The 20,768-nt window shown below is 30.3% G+C and overlaps 1 protein-coding gene across 8 annotated transcripts in view; it reads right to left on the bottom strand.

Annotated features, from left to right (window-relative positions):
• Positions 1-20,768, bottom strand: part of LOC143053476 (neuralized-like protein 4) — a 41,902-nt gene that overhangs the window by 17,981 nt on the left and 3,153 nt on the right. For 2 of the 8 annotated variants that reach the window (XM_076226273.1, XM_076226281.1), the window contains exons 1-2: positions 17,376-17,468; positions 14,770-15,018 (exon numbers count right to left, since the gene is read on the bottom strand). In XM_076226273.1, coding sequence (XP_076082388.1) covers positions 14,770-14,962 — 193 coding nt within the window. In that variant the 5' untranslated portion in view covers positions 14,963-15,018; positions 17,376-17,468. Of the gene's footprint in view, positions 1-14,769; positions 15,019-16,907; positions 16,978-17,347; positions 17,469-20,295; positions 20,355-20,768 lie in introns of those variants that run through there. The other 6 variants (XM_076226277.1, XM_076226278.1, XM_076226280.1 and 3 more) reach the window with 5 other exon arrangements.

Genomic DNA, 20,768 nt, shown 5'->3' with positions numbered 1-20,768 from the left:
CATCCAACAAACCGGAAGGGGCCAATTATCTCCCATTCTACATACAAAAACATATAGAAACTATATATTTTTGGAATCAGTGTGAAAGAAGCTATCATATGAGACCTGAAGTGACATTCATTTCACCGGAAGAAGCATATTATCTCCTTTACATCACACAAACATATAATTAAACCATTATTTATTGCATTAGAATGAACAAACTATCTGCTTATCAAAATTTCTCTAATGTGGAAAGACTTTCAATTGTTCTCTGAACAATTGATTTTTAATTTTGTATATTTTTTTTCTTATTTTATTCAATTTTCTTATACCATTTATTTATATCATTATCGGAATCTCTTCTTATGTAAAAGAAAAAACATTTCGACTGTATTACATTCAAAATTTGTTAAAGCGTTTTGTCATAATGTGAACAAATGTTAAAGTTTTTAATCGGTCTTTTTGATTGATTAAAAATAGCTCTAATATTAGTCAAATGTACATAATTGATCCATTTTAGCACACGATTTTAAAGACAACTGTATAGAAAACATAACAGAAATGCTACCACATATGGGTTTTTTTAAAACCATGTTTTTCAACCTTCTACTCTCAGTTAATAATCGGGTGATAATCATCGTAACGATGGGAGGGTTGCATTGATAAAGTAAGGTTAAAAAGGTAGCCCATGTAGTATCTTTGGCATGCAAAACATATAACTGTATTTGAGCATTGTCCGTTTTCTGAAACTTTTTTTCGTGTTTTCTGTCTTAAATACAAGCTTTAAAAAGTTAATACTTTTTGTGAATCCCCGAGACGTAAATATTTTAAAATTCAAAGTCCTTGTTTACATATTGAAAAAAGCTGATATTTTTTATAATATATCGGTTTATGACACCATATTAACTGTCAATGCAGTAAAACCTCATACACTATACTAGAAATGTTAATTCATTTTCTGCTGTTTTAAAAATATACCTTGTTAAATATAAGATGACCAAGAAAAGTTATTGACACTGACCATTATGAATTTTTGACGTATTTTGCAATTAACAAGTTAACAACTGATTTAGCATGTTTAGGTTAAACAATCATCATTTCACATTGTTAACTGATCAGATTACTTTATAATGCTAGTCTGATATAAACATTTCTGCAGTGTTCCATTTTTAGTAAATACTGAAATTCTCAAAAAAGCTACAAAAATGCAGATAATAATAAGGAATTGATGATATTAAATTGATACAAACATTGTGAAAGGGGGAAGAAATGCAGAATTGTAATGAAATTAAAAAGAGGTGGAAAGTGCCAAAAATTTACCTCTCAACATTGCCACAGTCTTAACTTACAAATTTTTGATTTTCTTACACTAACACATAATATCAGAAGCTGTGAAAGGTAAAACTATTTTCTATTGAATCTGAGACATGGTTTTCTGAGACAAAAGCTATAATCTTTTTAATAGCGATTCTACCTACTTTAACTTGATAGTTTGGTTCGGTCATTTCAATAACATTATTACTAGTTTGTAATGTATGATAACAAAAAGTACCCACCATAAGTGAACAACTCCATTCGGTAACTAGCTCGTCTACTTGTAATTCATAAACTTTGCCATTCACTTATGGTGTGTTGGTAAAACAAATACCATCACAAGTTGTTTTGGTTGGATGTTATCGCTTTGTATTGGTACAATTGTTTTCAAGGGAAATGTTTTTACCACAGATACGATGACACTTCCACATTTCTTGTTAAATTGTTTGTTCAATTTGCTTACTTCAACCATCTGTAGTAGACAATGTAGTCCATGTTAAAAAATGAAAGACAGTAATTATACATTTGCATTCGTAATATACAAAGATATCACATATATAACTACGGGACAGGACTACCGATCTCGAGATTCATCATTTAGTTTCATTGCTCTCTTCATCAAAGGTCTGCATTGTCTAAATTTGATGTTGATTTGTAGCAGTGACAGTTTTTCTCGTTTTTCTCAAATCTATTTCGTGCTCACATCAGTGTTACGCTATATTCTTCCAAAGTGTACAAGTTTCGTAAATAGTTTCTTAATCCCTCCTAATGAAAGCTCAAATATTGGAAGTGTAAAAAAAAACGTAGCAATTCGCATTAAAAAGCGAAAACAAAAAGACAAAGTGAAACGGAAAATTTCTAAGTGATTTGTAATGATGATGTAGAATCAAGAGAACAGTTCAGCTGTTTCTTACACGTAATTCTAATAAGAAAGCAACTAATACAATTTAAAAAAAATACAAATAATTGTATTTTTGAATTTGATTGGGAAAAACCAATATTCATTTCTATAAGTATAGATAGATACATATCAAACATATCATAACTAAAACAGATTGTAATATTCGTATGAAGTTACTTAAAAATTTAGCATAACATGAACATATTCTGATTTTCATGAGGTGTCTCTTATTCGTGACTGATCGCTTTGTGAAGATTCTAACTGAGCTTAACTTGATTTGACTTTGACTTTATTATCATTAATACAATGTTATAGATAAGAAATATGATTCATTGGATATTTGGGTATATTATGAATATGCAAATAATTACAATGACGTACAGAACTAGTATGTAAGTGCGACATAGAAAAATATTAAGTACTAGTTCGTTTGTCAGTTGTCATCACGAGTTTTAACAGTAGGGCATAGGATGTTTTCCTAAAATGATCACCCTCTTGTGTCATTTTGAGATACTAATTATCGTATTTAGAATACCATTACTCTTTTCTACATGTTAAAATAATGTCTAATGTTTCTTTGTATACATGCTATGGCAAAACATCAATTCTAATATGACATTCTTCTTTAGCTTTGGGTACAAAGCCATGTTCGAATTTGAATAGAACATAGGCTTCACGTTATTGACGTCATAATTGAAATTGTAACGTCGGATGAATTTTGAACAACGCCAGAGATCAAAATGGACATTTTTGTCGGTGTTGCTCATTAGGAAATTAAATAAAACATTCTAAAAGAAAGTTTAAATGTTTCTGTTCTTTTTTTATTGATAAACTGTTATCTATTTTCTATCACAATTTCATCAAATCAAAATGGCGACATTTCGAGCGTCTACTATAGGTCCGCTTCGAAGTACAAAAGTTCGAAATATTCCTATTGGAATCGAAATAATTTTATCATGCCATGCTCTATGCTCATTTAAACATGGGTAGGCATTATATTTGTAAACATTTAATTTAATTAAGATATTAACAAATATAATGCCTAACCATATTAAAATGAGTATAGAGCATGGCATGAAAGAAATATTTCGTAAACATCAAAGATAAATGAATATTAAACGAAACAGAAACGTGTGCAGAGTGTAGAATTTAAGGGGGGTGGCTTCTCAGTTTCAAAATATTTTTTTTTTAAAGAACTAGCATTACTGATAGGGGATCAATAAAGAAATCAAAAGAGCAAAACAAATATATAGGTAACCGTGCTCGTTGAAGTTTAAGTTCTCAAAAATTATTAAAAACAACTAAAATTTATCATTACACATGTGTACATGGTAAAAGAATTATCAAAAGAAAATTGGGGGTCTCCTGGCAAAATTTGTTACGGCATTAAACTGAACAAAACCAGAGGATTCTGAAAAGCTGACCAAAATTAAAAAATAAACAGACAAGCGAACAAAATAGAGATAGTACACTTTAATTCTTTTAATAACTTTTTCAAATGAACTTGGATTTTCATCAAACTATGCAGCTATCTCAGATATATATTAAGCTAACTGGATCCCAGGTTATGATGTTTTTTGTTGTATTTCTGTCAAATTTAAGAATTAAATTAATCTAGGTAAAAAGAGCTAGAATTTGCAGTTTGAACAAAATAGAGATAGTACACTTTAATTTTTATAATAACTTTTTCAAATCAACTTGGATTTTCTTCAAACTATGCATCTATCTTAGATATATATTAAGCTTATTAAATCTCAGGTCATTGTCTTTTTTGTTGTATTTCTGTCAAATTTAAGAATTAAATTAATCTAAGTCAAAAAAGCTACAATTTGCAGTTCGAACAAAATAGAGATAGTACACTTTATTTCTTTTCATAACTTTTTCAAATCAACTTGGATTTTCTTCAAACTATGCAGCTATTTTAGATATATATTAAGCTGACTGAATCCCAGGTTATTGTGTTTTTTGTTGTATTTCTGTCAAATTAAAGAATTAAATTAATCTAAGTCAAAAAAGCTACAATTTGCAGTTCGAACAAAATAGAGATAGTACACTTTAATTCTTTTAATAACTTTTTCAAATCAACTTGGATTTTCATCAAACTATGCAGCTATCTTAGATATATATTAGGCTTACTGAATTCCAGGTCATTTTGTTTTTTATTGCTGTCAAATTTAAGAATTAAATTAATCTAGGTAAAAAAAAGCTATATTTGCAGTTTGAACAAAATAGAGATAGTACACTTTAATTCTTTTAATAACTTTTTCAAATTAACTTGGATTTTCATCAAACTATGCAGCTATCTTAGATATATATTAGGGTTACTGAATTCCAGGTCATTTTGTTTTTTATTGCTGTCAAATTTAAGAATTAAATTAATCTAGGTAAAAAAAGCAGGAATTTGGAGTTCGAATAAAATAGAGATAGTACACTTTTATATTTTTAATATCTTTTTCAAATCAACTTGGATTTTCATCAAACTATGCAGCTATCTCAGATATATATTAAGCTTACTGAATCCCAGGTTGTTGTGTTTTTTGTTGTATTTCTGTCAAATTTAAGAATTAAATTATTCTAAGTCAAAAAAGCTTCAATTTGCAGTTCGAACAAAATAGAGATAGTACACTTTAATTCTTTTAATAACTTTTTCAAATCAACTTGGATTTTCATCAAACTATGCAGCTATCTTAGATATATATTAAGCTTACTGAATCCCAGGTTATTGTGTTTTTTGTTGTATTCTGTCAAATTTAAGAATTAAATTAATCTAGGTAAAAAGAAGCTATATTCGCAGTTTGAACAAAATAGAGATATTACACTTTAATATTTTTAATAACTTTTTCAAATCAACTTGGATTTTCATCAAACTATGCAGCTATCTTAGATATATATAAACATTACTGAATCCCATGTCATTCAGTTTTTTGTTGTATTGCTGTCAAATTTAAGAATTAAATTAATCTAGGTCAAAAAAGCTACAATTTGCAGTTCGAACAAAATAGAGATAGTACACTTTAATTCTTTTAATAACTTTTTCAAATCAACTTGGATTTTCATCAAACTATGCAGCTATCTTAGATATATATTAGGCTTATTGAATTCCAGGTCATTTTGTTTTTTTATTGCTGTCAAATTTAAGAATTAAATTAATCTAGGTAAAAAAAGCTATATTTGCAGTTTGAACAAAATAGAGATAGTACACTTTAATTTTTTTAATAACTTTTTCAAATCAACTTGGATTTTCATCAAACTATGCAGCTATCTTAGATATATATAAAACTTACTGAATCCCATGTCATTCAGTTTTTTGTTGCATTGCTGTCAAATTTAAGAATTAAATTAATCTAGGTCAAAAAAGCTACAATTTGCAGTTCGAACAAAATAGAGATAGTCCACTTTAATTTGTTTAAATAACTTTTTTAAATCAACTTGGATTTTCATCAAACTATGCAGCTATTTTAGATATATATTACGCTTATTGAATTCCAGGTCATTTTGTTTTTTATTGCTGTCAAATTTAAGAATTAAATTAATCTAGGTAAAAAAAGCTATATTTGCAAATTGAACAAAATAGAGATAGTACACTTTAATTTTTTTAATAACTTTTTCAAATTAACTTGGATTTTCATCAAACTATGCAGCTACCTTAGATATAATAGGCTTACTAAATTCCAGGTCATTTTGTTTTTTATTGCTGTCAAAATTAAGAATTAAATTAGTCTAGGTAAAAAAAAAGCTATATTCGCAGTTTGAACAAAATAGAGATAGTACACTTTATTTTTTTTAATAACTTTTTCAAATCAACTTGGATTTTCATCAAACTATGCAGCTATCTTATATATATATATAAAACTTACTGAATCCCATGTCATTCAGTTTTTCGTTGTATTGCTGTCAAATTTAAGAATTAAATTAATCTAGGTCAAAAAAGCTACAATTTGCAGTTCGAACAAAATAGAGATAGTCCACTTTAATTTGTTTAAATAACTTTTTGAAATCAACTTGGATTTTCATCAAACTATGCAGCTATCTTAGATATATATCAAGCTTACTGAATCCCAGGTCATTGTATTTTTTGTTGTATTTCTGTCAAATTTAAGAATTAAATTTATTTAAGTCAAAAAAGCTACAATATGCAGTTCGAACAAAATAGAGATAGTACACTTTAATTTTTTATAACTTTTTCAAATGAACTTGGATTTTCATCAAACTATGCAGTTATCTTAGATATATATTAAGCTGACTTCCTGAATCCAAGTTATTTTGTTTTTTGTTGTATTGCTGTCAAATTTAAGAATTAAATGAATCTAGGCAAAAAAAGCTAGAATTTGCAGTTCAAACAAAATAGAGATAGTACACTTTATTTTTTTTAATAACTTTTTCAAATCAACTTGGATTTTCATCAAACTATGCAGCTATCTGATATATATATAAAACTTACTGAATCCCATGTCATTCAGTTTTTCGTTGTATTGCTGTCAAATTTAAGAATAAAATTAATCTTGGTCAAAAAAGCTGCAATTTGCAGTTCGAACAAAATAGAGATAGTCCACTTTAATTTGTTCAAATAACTTTTTGAAATCAACTTGGATTTTCATCAAACTATGCAGCTATCTTAGATATATACCAAGCTTACTGAATCCCAGGTCATTGTGTTTTTTGTTGTATTTCTGTCAAATTTAAGAATTAAATTTATTTAAGTCAAAAAAGCTACAATATGCAGTTCGAACAAAATAGAGATAGTACATTTAATTTTTTATAACTTTTTCAAATGAACTTGGATTTTCATTAAACTATGCAGTTATCTTAGATATATATTAAGCTGACTTCCTGAATCCAAGTTATTTTGTTTTTTGTTGTATTGCTGTCAAATTTAAGAATTAAATGAATCTAGGCAAAAAAAGCTAGAATTTGCAGTTCAAACAAAATAGAGATAGTACACTTTAATTTTTATAATAACTTTTTCAAATCAAGTTTGATTTACATCAAACGATGCAGCTATCTTAGATATATATTAAGCTTACTGAATCCCAGGTTATTGTGTTTTTTGTTGTATTTCTGTCAAATTAAAGAATTAAATTAATCTAAGTCAAAAAAGCTACAATTTGCAGTTCGAACAAAATAGAGATAGTACACTTTAAAAAACTTTAACACAAAGCTTAATGTTGATTATTAGAAGGAAAATCAGCATTCTCTGTTAACAACACATAGTAAGCTGCACAACCCTTGAATCATTCAAAAGGGGTGTGCAAGTGGTCAAACTGATCGTTATTTTAAAGAATCACCGTTTTCACTGTAGATAATATCCACTTACCGCACATTTGTTGTTCTCACATCGAACATGTACATAAAAACAGTACGATAATACTCCCCTGGGAGGCCTGTGCTATAAAGGAAGAAGAAGAACAACAACAAAGGAGAGTTACTCGTTTGGAACATTGAAAGTCAATTGAGCGTTTTAAAATCGACGATTTCAGTGAAATTCTGAAGAGTCGGTTATAAAAACGAGTAGAACAAGGGCATACTGGCCACTAAGGTCGATATTTTTTGGTTTCCAAGAAAGATAATTTAAAATTACACTTCGCTAACATATGGCAAAGAATACAGATATTATAAGTAGTGACAAAAGTGTGTCTGAAACTCCGAAAAATCACAAAATGTGAAATGATTTGGCATTGAAAACATTATCTTTAAAAACAACACTTTGCCATGCTGTTTTAATAAACTTTAGATCGTAGGCTACCCAAAGGTGTCTTAAACTATAAATTTAAACATCCGCATGCCATTGTACTACTACGATTTATTTGTCTATTTCGGGTCGTCACGTGACCTTTTCCCTGGAACTAAAAATAGATTTGTATTTTTTTTTCAAAATCTAAATCATTTGTCTTTATACACACCGACTATACTATGATTGGAGACAACTATTTATTTACCGGACACTGAATTTGAAAACACTGCAATTTTGTATCTATTCATGTGGCGAACAACCTTAACATCACTGCGTAGAATCTATTCTTAGAAAATGGAATGTATTAGTTGTGAATATTTATTAACAAGATTTTGGTATCTTCCGGTAATTGTTTTTTTTTTGGAAAAGAAGGAGACACTCGGTACGCTCAGACACCGGTCATGCTTTATAAAGTATAAGGTATGAATATTAGCTGCAAGCTCGTGAATACCGAATGAGCTTCGAAATGTATATCCCATATGCAAGTGAATAGTGTATACTGCTACTTAGCGGAGTTGAAGTGATGAGGTATGTCCAAGACACGATGTTGTGTCGATATCGATGATATCAATTCGATATCGATATACGACTTTTTGTATGTATGTTGACATGTCCACATGGACTGAATCCTCTGTCTTGAATGTTGATATCGAATCGATATCGACAAGCATTCCATATCCATAAACCTATGTATTGTTGTCGATATCGAAAAATGTCGATATTTTTTGTCAATCTACTCAGTTTGATTCCAACAATTCATACATGAAAATGACTCTGACATTAAACATAACTGGTCAACCTTCTAGAACACCCGGATATATACAATTTCTCGGGGTCCATGTTGTTTCTGTGTTTATGTGTGTCATTTTCCCCCTTAATGTCTTCCTAATTGACTAACGCAATAGCCAAGTTCTAGATCGACGGCGTTTGTCAGAAGCATGGTTTAAAAAAAAACATTTGATCGAATGGAAACTAGACCTTGGAGAGCAACATGTCACTTATTTGAACAATCATCAGGTTCAAGATAATTGGTTGGTCAACTAAAATTGTATTTGAAGAACCGATATTTGAAATACCAGGCTTCTCATGTAAAGATTTCAACGGTACGTTCCCAATTACTTTTTTTATTATTCTTAGAATAAACAAAATGACTTAATGTTAAAATATATATTACTGTTCAACTGGCAAAATGATGTATAATATTGGCATATATTGTTAGATAATTGTATATTAAACAGTATGTAAAATTAAATACAACAACGTATTCTTAGTTTAATCCAGTGGATGGAGTAATCCCCCTTTTTTCTGTTACCTTGGGATAACATATATACATAATGAAGAATATTTTGATTCATTTATAATCCCTTATAAAATATGTATAGAAACCCACTGCTATGTATTCTGCACATAACCACCAAAGAGTCGATGTGATAAAACGTATCTGTTGACTTTGCAAAAATTCAAAATGATGTTAAAATATTCTTTTATGTTTCAGGATTCAAGCAATAAAACCGACCCTAAAGACGATCTAGAAGGTCTGGAATGTAAAACTGACAAGTGTAAAAAAGCAGCTAACAAGCATAGATCATTTGGAATTTGATGTACGGTTTATAATTGTGGAATAGTGGTTGGAATAACAGAACTATTTGGAAGTGAATCTCTCTCACAGGTGTATGTCTTTCTGACATGACTGTGGCAAACAATAGTACTGTTCCCCATGCTTCTTGCATACGATGATGCGTGTCAGTTAAAACGATTTGTAAACAGAAGACAGAACACAATCTTCGGGAAGTTCTTTGCAACTTTGATTATGGTGGTCGACAAAATGCACTTTAAGACCATGTAGATAAATGGTGCAAACAAAATGTGAATCCTCACTAAGTTGCCGCTTTCAATTCCTTGAATACCGAAGCCTGCGAAAAAAAACATTTAGTTTTATTTCCAAATTCAAGCATGCAACAAAACATATGACATGCTAGTATTGAAGTTAAAATCTTTTTCATTTAACAATATGTGATATATATACAATGAAGATAAAATGGTGAAAAACGCTAAACGAGTAAAGTAAATTTGAAATATTTTAAAAGGAATTGACAATTTGACACTATTTACATTTTGTCTATGATTTTTTTTTTATGTATATTTAACACAATGAAGACCTTCATTTGACACCGCATGAGGCTAATTTGAATATTGATTGTATCAATCGAAAGTGGGACTATGTGCGTTTATATTATTTTCCTCCGGTTGAAGTTGATCCGTAAATTTTCTTTTAAATCCAGTCTTCATACGATTTTTGCCTATGTTGGCAATGCATTTAAGAGATCATGTAAAATATCTTAACTTGACATTCATCCATACATAGATGTTAACGCAATATGAATTTGTGGTATGGTCGCCCAAGTATTTCGGGGTCTGCGATTTTCATTTGTTTTAAGTTTCAATGTCAAATGTTGTTGTTTGTCCTTGTATGTCTTATTTATTACCGGGTTCGTCTTTTGTCCTCTGTTTGACCTTCTTCTTAGATAGTCCTGGGTTGTCAAGACTTCTTTTAAGATTATGTTTTTTTCTCCTTTAATGTATATCAATATAACATATATCATCGAGGAGAGGTTTAAAATTTTCTATGTCGATATCGAATCGATATCGTATCGCTGTTGTCGATATCGACGGTATCGACGTCTAATTTGTTCATACATCTTTAATTCAGAAATTTTCGATAACGATTCTATATCGTGTTGTTATTGTCGATATCGACGATATCGACAGTAGGTATTTTCATGCTATCTTTATTCGTCATCGACAGGGTGTTTTGTTACGGTGTATTCGTTTGTCGATATCGATTCGATATCGTGTCGACATTTTCGATATCGTCGATATCGACATCTTGTTTGGTCTTGGACATGTATGGAGGGAAGTGATAATTTCAAAATTAAAAAAAAATGTCGTCTGTCATATTCCGTTATTGAAATGACCGCTTACGTCAAATATGAGGTATAAACTGTTATCGTCAAATACTGTGGATTTAGGTATTCGATAATATTTAATTTCGAGGTTTTGCCGAGTTTTGCATACAAGCATGTGGGAAATTTGTCATTCGTTGATCATTTACTTTCGTGGTTGACCTGTACCCACCAAATCCATGAAAATAGGTATCCAACGAATTATAATGAGGATACAGTATATACAGTAGGATAAAAAAACATTCACATGTCAGAGGTTTGTTTCAGTATTCTAAAATACTATAGATAAACTAGTATTGATGTAACTGTAAGATACAGTAGAAACGATTGAAGTCTTAACTAACTTGTGCAATTTCCTATTATTGTGAAGACCTTAACATGAATGGAAACTCAAATTCAAATCATACTTTATCAATGTACGCGTAATATTGTTCACTATGTCATCTAATAATGGTTTCATTGTTTCCCACGCATTTTTTTTAATTTTTTTTTGGCCGGGGGGGGGGGGGGGGGGGTTAAAGAACAAAAATGATTATTAAAGAGAGCGACTAACATTCCATTACATGGAGGTTGAAGTTTCAACAAATGTATATGCAACAGCCTGGTTTTTATGGTAAAAGCTTCTTTTATTTTCTTTCTGAACAGCCATTTATAGAAAGTTGACTATGACTTTCCCTTTCAATTATCCAATCATTTGTTCATTTAAAATAGGTACCACAACGAATATATGAAAGTGCAGTGCAGGTTATATAAATACAAATCATGTTTTTAAATTTCAGAACAATTAGCTCATGCCACGATTGATAGTAGTTCTAACTCTAAACCTGTTAAAATCTAATCGGTTTAAATATTTCAACCAAACGAATGCGGGGTGTAACATTTTTTTCCAATTTAAAGCCCCTGTTCAAATGGGCCTCAATGCTAAAATTACACGGTATTTTGATTATAAAATATAATGGCAGAACAATTTTGGTTTAAGATACCGACTAATATATTTTTTTTCAGACATGGAAAAGGACCATATTGATTTGAATTAGAAAAAAAACTTATTCAAGATCCCTTTTGTTTTACAACTTCAAAGCAAATGTATGCAAGTTTAAGTACATTTATGTCTCAAACAACGAGTAACTCGCAAATCAGTGTTCATTGTGATCTCAAGCAGCGTTCAAGATTAAAAAAATCATCATTTTGTGTCTGTTTTGTTTTGAGCCAAAGAAAGCGTCATATAAAAAGTTAGCATAACTGCAAAAGAACATCGTCATATGAATAATTAATGGACGAAGAAAATTAGAAAGCAATCAATCGTAGCTTTCTGGTATCATACTTTATACCATATATTTAGAAACAATATTCACGTTGTTGATAACGTCGCACGCTTGCAACCGTTTTTGATGTTTTCATTATATCATGTATAATGCAGTGGCAGGTATTCATAATACTTCGTGCATATACAGTTTACGTTAATTTCATCAACTTGCTTTTCCAATACTAATTTCATTATAGAAAGTGGAGAAAACATTGAACAACAGTTTAATTAACTGTAATCTTATGAACTTCGATAGAAGTGATTGATTGTTGTGTAATATATGTATCTTACTAAAGACCTGTTCACAGCTATAGTCATATCTTGCTTTCCTATACAAATGTACACTCTATGTGAAGACAAAACAGTTCAATCAATGAATATGTGTATGTACTTGAAATGAGCATATATGTACAAGTGCTACTTTTTTGGCAGAGACTACACACCTTCACAAAACATTGATCTAGCTGTGTTATTCAGTGGGTATTGTGTTTCTTGGTTTATATAAATATGTAAGATTTTTCTTTATTTTGGATTTGACTTTAATTTCTTTTTCTTTGAAGGGGCACTAGCTGTCAAATTTATATTGATTGATTTGATGTATAGCATTGTAAAACAATCAAAGTGTAAAAAGTATGAAATTAACAATATACCGGCCATGGGTTCGATTATACATAACTTCGTTTCTTGTGTTTATTAGTCTAGACACAATCTGATTAACTGACGAGTTTACCTGCGAAGACCTCCAAATTCCATGTAAGCGATCAAAACATACATTAAGACATAAACAAGTCTGTTTAAATTCAACTTATAGATTAGAAATTTAATCACCTTTTTTCCTGTATAAGAATGATATTTTATAGATCGAATCAGTCAAACAAATAATTTACCTTTGTTTCATTTTCAATGTTGACATTCTTTTACTTTAAATAATTGAACACAAACAATGCATGTGGTATCAATCTCTAGCTAAGGAGTACAATTGATATTCACAGGAATATAAATTCAATGAGGTCGAATCGTTCACTTGCAAGTGAATAATTCATCATCAAGGATTTTTAGCTCATTTTGACAACATTGAACCACACTGGATGTTAAAAGCGATATATAATTTCATTATTTTATTTTTCTTAATGATTGAACAAAACAAATCATGTTTTACATTTTTTTATCTCGTAGCTAGTGTTCATTTCAGGCTAAGTGTTCAATAATATTTTTTTCGAACATTTTTTTTGTGAAGCCATTTCGGTAATTGTTCAATGCCTACCATGACTTCTTCTTAAGAACTATTTGAATACAAGTGCAAACTTGTTGACTGTATGACATGACATAATTTAAACAAAAAAGTAAATTTTCTAAAAGGCCTTTACAATTTTAAAAATTACTTTGATTATTCAAATCTACAAGATTTATTCCTTAAGGCACATTATTTCAAAGACAATTGAATAGAACATATTGCAGAAATGCTACCACATACTTTTCTTTAAAAACCTTTTTTCAACTTTCGATTCTAAGATCACAAACGGATTATAATCACCGTAATGATGCAGAAATTGCATTGATCAAGTGTGGGTAAAAACGTAGTTCATGTAGTACAATCTCGGTCATACAATACATATAACCGATGCTCTTGTATTTTGACATTTTCTATTACCTAAAACTTCATTTGTTTTCTGTGTTAGTTACACACTTAACCAAGTGTGTATCTTCAGGGAAACCCGAGACGTAAATATTTTAAAATTCAAAATATGTGTTTACATGTTGAAAAAAAGCTAATCCATGTATTTCTTATAATATATCGGTTTAACACGTTCAGTTTCAATGCAGTAAACATTATACATTATATTTATAAAACTGAGAATAGAAATAGGGAATTGTCAAATAGACCCGAGTAGATAACAGCAGAAGGCCGTCAATGGGTCTTCAACGCAGCAAGAAAAAAAAACAACCCCTGGAAATATATATTTAACATCTTAAGGGATTTTCGGGCGTTAAAAACTCCCCATTTTAAAGATAAAGCGAACAATAAAAGATATTGACACTGATCATTTTGAATTTTCGACCCCTTTTACAATTCACGAGTTAACAATTGATTTAACCAATGACTTTTTAATGTAAGTCTGAAATGAACAATAAGTCGTGTTCAGATGAAACGTACGTTTTGCGCAAAAACAGCATTTCAATCCGGGTATTGATAATGAGTTTATTCTACTTTTTTTGTGTAAATCCAAGTGTACAAATATGATATATGTGACTCTATCGTTATACAGTGTTCCAATGTGAGTAAATAATTGTTACCGAAATTGTCACATAGGCTACACCAATGCAGATAATAATACGGAATAGGTATTGTTTGATTAACATGAAAGGGGGGCGTAATTAATGATTATATTGAAACTAAGTATTGTCACAGTCTTTTCTTACAAATAATACTAAAGTGGCATATTTATGACTTGCAACCAGTTTCACTTATCGGAATTGTGTTTCAACCAATCTGTATCTTATAAGGTGCGTTTGTTTAAGGTTATTAAAAGAACTTTATAATAAGTTAGTAAAATTAGAAAATATAAGTTACCAGTGCTAAATGATCCACCCCATCGTGTAACAAGTTCTTCTACTTGTATTTCAAACAATTCTCCATTCACTAATGGTGTGTTGGTAAAACAAATACCATGATCACTTGTGTCGGTGGGATTTAATCGCTTTGCAGTGGTACAATCGTTTTCCAGAGAAACATTTTTACCACAGACTCGATGAAACTTCCACATTTCTGGTTTAGTTATTTTTTCAATTTGCTAACTTCAAGCATCTGTTATGCAATGTGCTATTTGATAAAAAAAAAAAAAAAAAAACATAAATATACTATAATATTAGTACGGTACATATATATATGGATCATCGGATGAGAATAACCGATATTCATAATTTAGTTTCATTATTTTGTTCATCAATAGTTATCAAAGGTACCAGGATTATAATTCAGTACGCCAGACGCGCGATTTGTCTACACAAGACTCATCAGTGACGCTCAGATCATCAAAAGTAATCATTTGTATTTCCAAATCAAAGGAAACACATGTTAGTGTATATCTCGACACATGTATAACTTACTGTATAATTAAAACATGTAAGAGAGATTGGAATATTGATATTAAGTTACCTCGGAATTTTGTTTTCAATGAACACGTTTTTTTTTTTTTGTTAATTCGTAGTTGAATTTTGCAGCCTGGTCGGTCAATTTGTGAATCAAGATTTCAAATTAGGCTAAACATGCTAAACTTGATTTAACATTTCCTTTTATCAGGCATTTCTTAAATAAAACATGTGATTCATTGGAGGTTTTTGGTTTATTTAGAGTCAATTTCAATAAACTATATAAACACAAGCTCTAGTGATCTTTTCAAATCGACTTAATGACAAAATACAATACACACACACACAATACATACACACATACAAAACACAAGAATATTTTTTCAAGCCGGGTTCTACTTCGGTCGGTCATACGGTATGTTTATTTTCGTAATTTAATGACCTGTGGTGGCCTATACCTGTTTACATGGGCAATTATACCACATTTTCTCGCTTTTATAGTTTAACCTTTGATATTATGTTTCTTTATAGATTGTAAAGATGAATATTCTTGTTATTCTTATCAATACTTTGGTAATTGATGTCACATCAATTTTTGTATTTAACATGTGTATCTGTTATCATGGTTCGTATAATTAAGATAGGTTTAGATGTGTTTACTGTTAATACTAAAACGAAAGTGTGCATGTTCAACATGATAGCTTTTGTACAATGTATATGATGACATGCAGGTCGTTTCCTTGAAAGTGAGAAACTGATTTTGGACGATATTATCTTATATCACATAAATATTACCGACGCAACATGGTTCATGTATTTGAAAAGCATATATTCACCCTTAAGATGTATTAAGATGAATGATGACAGTGTATTTACCTGGATTGCCAATTATCATGATTATAAAAAGGATGTTTTCATTTCAAATACTGTAACCAGAAAAAAAAAAGTGAAACTAATGAGCAAGACACGGTTACCTGTATGATAGTCAAACAAACGTTTAAAATAGATAATAGTGTACTCAAACTATTTCGGCATACTAGGGACTTTAACAGTCTACAATACGTAAACATTTTTCCTTATTGACGACGTAATTATGTTTTATCTGCCATCCAACTTATTCGGAAATATGTTTTTACACAACATTGTATTATTTGACTAAATGTAGCTAACATACCATGTTCCATCAGGTAGAGGTATGTCTTTACAGATGGTTGGGTTAAGAAACGATACAGACTGCCGAATGTTATTAAACTATATATGTACATGGTGTATGTGTACAGCGGGTCGAATATCAATCATTATTATAAACTAAATTGACCAACAAATTACTTTATAAAAAGCTAGAAAACATATGGAATGAACATATTTAAATCGGCCTAAATTACTTATAATTAAATAAATGTTTGGGTAAATATTAAACTGTTTTAAATTTTTTTTCGGAGTTCACTATTTTTGTGACATTTAGAAAACAAAATCAGGGGGTTTCCATTAAAAAGACACACTGATTTTGAAAGATATCATCTTATATCGCATATATATATTCAGAACATGGTTAATGAATTTGAAAAGCAAATGTTCACATGCAAGATGGTTTAAGATAAATGTTGACATTGTATTTACCTGAATTGTCAATAACCAAGATAATAAACCGATGTTTTCAGTTCATATACTGTAACAAGGAAGAACAAATAGTTAAACTTGTCGACAAGTCACAGTTACCTGTATACTAGTTAATTGTGTTCGAACAATTTAAATAGATACATGTGTAATAGTTTACAAACAATTACATTCATTCTTAAAGTAAACATGGTGAAGGTGGCCTCGAAATACTTCCTGATATGGGGTCACGGAACATTGTGGACATATACCACCTTGCAAACGAGTCTATTAATGAATTACATTGGAGAACTAGCAATCGTAATACCTTTTTTATTTACAATCTAGAAGATATAATTATATCAATAAAAAAAGATATGCATGCTATCATTTAAGTCATAATCAATAAAATAAAATGTTTTAAAACAGGTAAAACGAAGGTTTGTGAAAACATTTTAACCCACCTTATTTTGCAATTAAGAATTTAATTACCATGAAATAAAATGAATGTTAAAAATGACCAGTTGCTATTTCTCTTTCTGCCCCGCCCCTCCAAATCACCATAATCTTGAGACTTCGCGTTCTATAAAAAAGAAAAACTAAGTATTAATTCTGTGTTTGGTGTCACTTGGCAAAATAAGATCAACAGAAAATGTACTCTACTGATACATGCAAAAATATTGACATTAATGCACACTTAAACAATGTGGCCCACTGCTATACAAAATAAAGAAATGAAGCCGCTCTCCCCTTCAGTTTTTGCGAATTCAACAGCTTAATGCGACTATTTTATACTCAATGACACATAAGTTGTTGTCACTGCAGAAAAAAATCAAAATCAAACAACATCGTGTTTGTGTGTGAATTGTAATACACAAGCTGTTTTATGAATTCCTTAAGTATTGCTAATTCACTTGGAAACTCAAAATAAACCCTCACGACACGTACTAACGATACTTGATAATCATACATCTGTTATATGGTGCTTTTGAATTGCAACCAAAGATAAAAACCTGGCTCTTTCATTACTTTATTGAATACCTAAATTACTAGTACATAAGTGTCCGTACACATTAACGGTATTTTACTAGGTATTCTGACTTCTCTTGAACTGAACTTTAATGTGCGTATTGTTATGCGTTTACTTTTCTACATTGGCTAGAGGTATAGGGGGAGGGTTGAGATCTTATAAACATGTTTAGCCCCACCGCAATTTTGCTCCTGTCCCAAGTCAGGAGCCTCTGGCCTTTGTTAGTCTTGTATGATTTTTAATTTTAGCTTCTTGTGTATAATTCGGAATTAAGTATGACGTCCATTATCACTGTACTAGTATACATATTTTTAAGGGGCCAGCTGAAGACCGCCTCCGAGTTTCTCGCTACATTGAAGACCCATTGGTGGTCTTCGGCTGTTGTCTGCTCTATGGTCGGGTTGTTGTCGCTTTGACACATTCCCTATTTCCTTTCTCAATTTAATTACATTACAAGTACTCAACGAAACATGATTTCTTAATTAATAACACCAATTGTATCAGCAGTCAAAGCCGGACTTCAAAGTTAGTGTGAAACTGTCTATTTAAGAGGAGGTGTGTATAACATGTTGTTATAAAGAAATCCACATATCTTTTACAGTAAATACAATATAGGACTCTTTCATCTTGCAAAGGTATTAAAACATTTGGCTTTTCTACACTTCACCTTAGTATTTACAGTTCTAAACTTAAAGACAAATTGAAAGAGTTGATCCTATTTTCTTTCATAAAAAAATAGCCCACGTATATACAATTGTCTTATCTTAGGGGGCGGGGGGGGTGGTAAATGAAATTAAGAATGGAAAAGGGTCAATGTGTCAAAGAGACAACAACCCGACCAAAGAGCAGACCACAACCGAAGGCCACTAATGGGTCTTCAATACAGCGAAAAACTCCTGTACCCGGAGGCGTGCTTCAGCTGGACCCTAAACAAAAATGTATACTAGTTCAGTGATTAATAACATCCGAAATATACAAAAGAAACAAAAAATTTAAAATCATACAAGACTACATGAAGCAAATGCAGCTGTTTCTTACACATGATTCGAAAAAGAAAGAACTATTACATTTTAAATAAAAATTGGAACATTTCTGAATTAAATTGAAAAATAAATATACTCATTTCTATAAGTATGGATAGATATATGTAGAACATGTCATATAACAAAAAAAGATTGTTATATTCATCATAATATAGCATTTAATGAATATATTCTTATTTTTTAAACAAATCTTTAAGTTGTCTAGTATATGTGTGCACTGGTTAATCAGTTTGTGATTTGAGATTCTAACTGAGCAAAACTTGATTTAACTTTCATTTTATTAGCATTAATGCAATGTTATAGATAAGACACATTATTCATTGGATACTTAGGTATATTATGAATATGCAAATAATTTACATTGAGGCGCAATTTGTAGTCCTTTTCTTTTTTAGCCATGACGTTGTCAGATTATTTTCGATTTATGAGTTTAACTGTCCCTCTGGTATTTTTCGTCCCTCTTTTGTTAGTGCGATATAGAAAATCATTTAGAACTAGCTCGTTATTCGGGTAGTCATCAAGAGTTTAAACAGTAAGGTATTGGAAGTTTTCCTCGATTTATCACACTCTGTCGTCCTTATGAGTTACTAATTATCGTATTTAAAATAACATTACCCTTTTCTACATGTTGGCGTTATGTTCAATGTTTCCTTTTATATATGCTATGTTAAAACCCGACGTCAATCTCGAAGATAAAAGAATATTACACATGTTACACGAAACAGAAACTTGATCGGAGAGTTGAATTCTGAAGTTTGTAATAGTAAAGACAAAACACATGTACTGTTGATTTGTTACGTTAGTTTTTTTTTGTGGACGATTTCCCCTGAATTTATTTTACACTATTTTTATTTAAAAAAAAAATATCAGAGTATCGTAGTAATAGTATATGTACATTTCTGCTCCATTTATATTTCTTTTTAGATTTTTAAGTGGTAATGCTTATCCTCCAATTACAGATGCATAAAGACAGTTCAAACCGCAACTTGACAGATTTATAGTGTTAATTTAATGAACCATGAACGACATGTTTAAAAAGGTAAAGAAGATAGAAGTTAATCTTTACATTTTGGCTTACCGATAAGTGTTAATTTATTGTGACTATAGACGTTTTTCTTATAAAGGTGCAGTTATTGTTGTAATTGCTTTGTTATGAACTAAATTATTAGATACCTCGTTTAAATTATTTCACATTTTTCATGTCGATTTGTTTTATAACCGTCTATTCCATAATTGTTAAGCTCGTCCCTTAAATCAAGTATACATTACCATCGCAACATGGTAAATGCATTGTCAAAGAACATTTATACATGTTAGATTGATAAAAAAGAAAATTTACCTGATATTTACCTGAATAATCACAATAACATGAATAATAAAATGGCCGTTATTTGTTCAGATATTGTAACCAGGAAGAAAAACATCGTAACTAATAAACACGTCACGGTTACGTGTATGAGTGTCGAACAAACGTTTTAAAAGAAAAATATGACATTTTAAATGTTGCGACATGCAAAGGATTTTAGCAGCTTGTCAGAAGTAAATTTTATTCATTCTTGATGTTTGTAAAAACGTCATAACACAATATTGATTTTTTTTAAAGACTATATATAACTAACAAACACCATTTTTTTAGTCATGGTTATGCTTTATCAATCTATCGTTGCAGATTATTGGGTTTGGTAGCTATAAGCGCTTTCAAATGTGTTTACACTATATATGAATGTTGACAGCGATACAATTATCAATGACTGTTACACACCTACAGTGACCACAAATAAACATTTTAAAAAGTTATACAAAAATATGCAT

Source organism: Mytilus galloprovincialis, chromosome 12 (genome assembly GCF_965363235.1).
Source record: "Mytilus galloprovincialis chromosome 12, xbMytGall1.hap1.1, whole genome shotgun sequence".
Lineage (NCBI taxonomy): Eukaryota > Metazoa > Mollusca > Bivalvia > Mytilida > Mytilidae > Mytilus > Mytilus galloprovincialis.
This window is presented reverse-complemented; position numbering and strand designations above follow the sequence as displayed.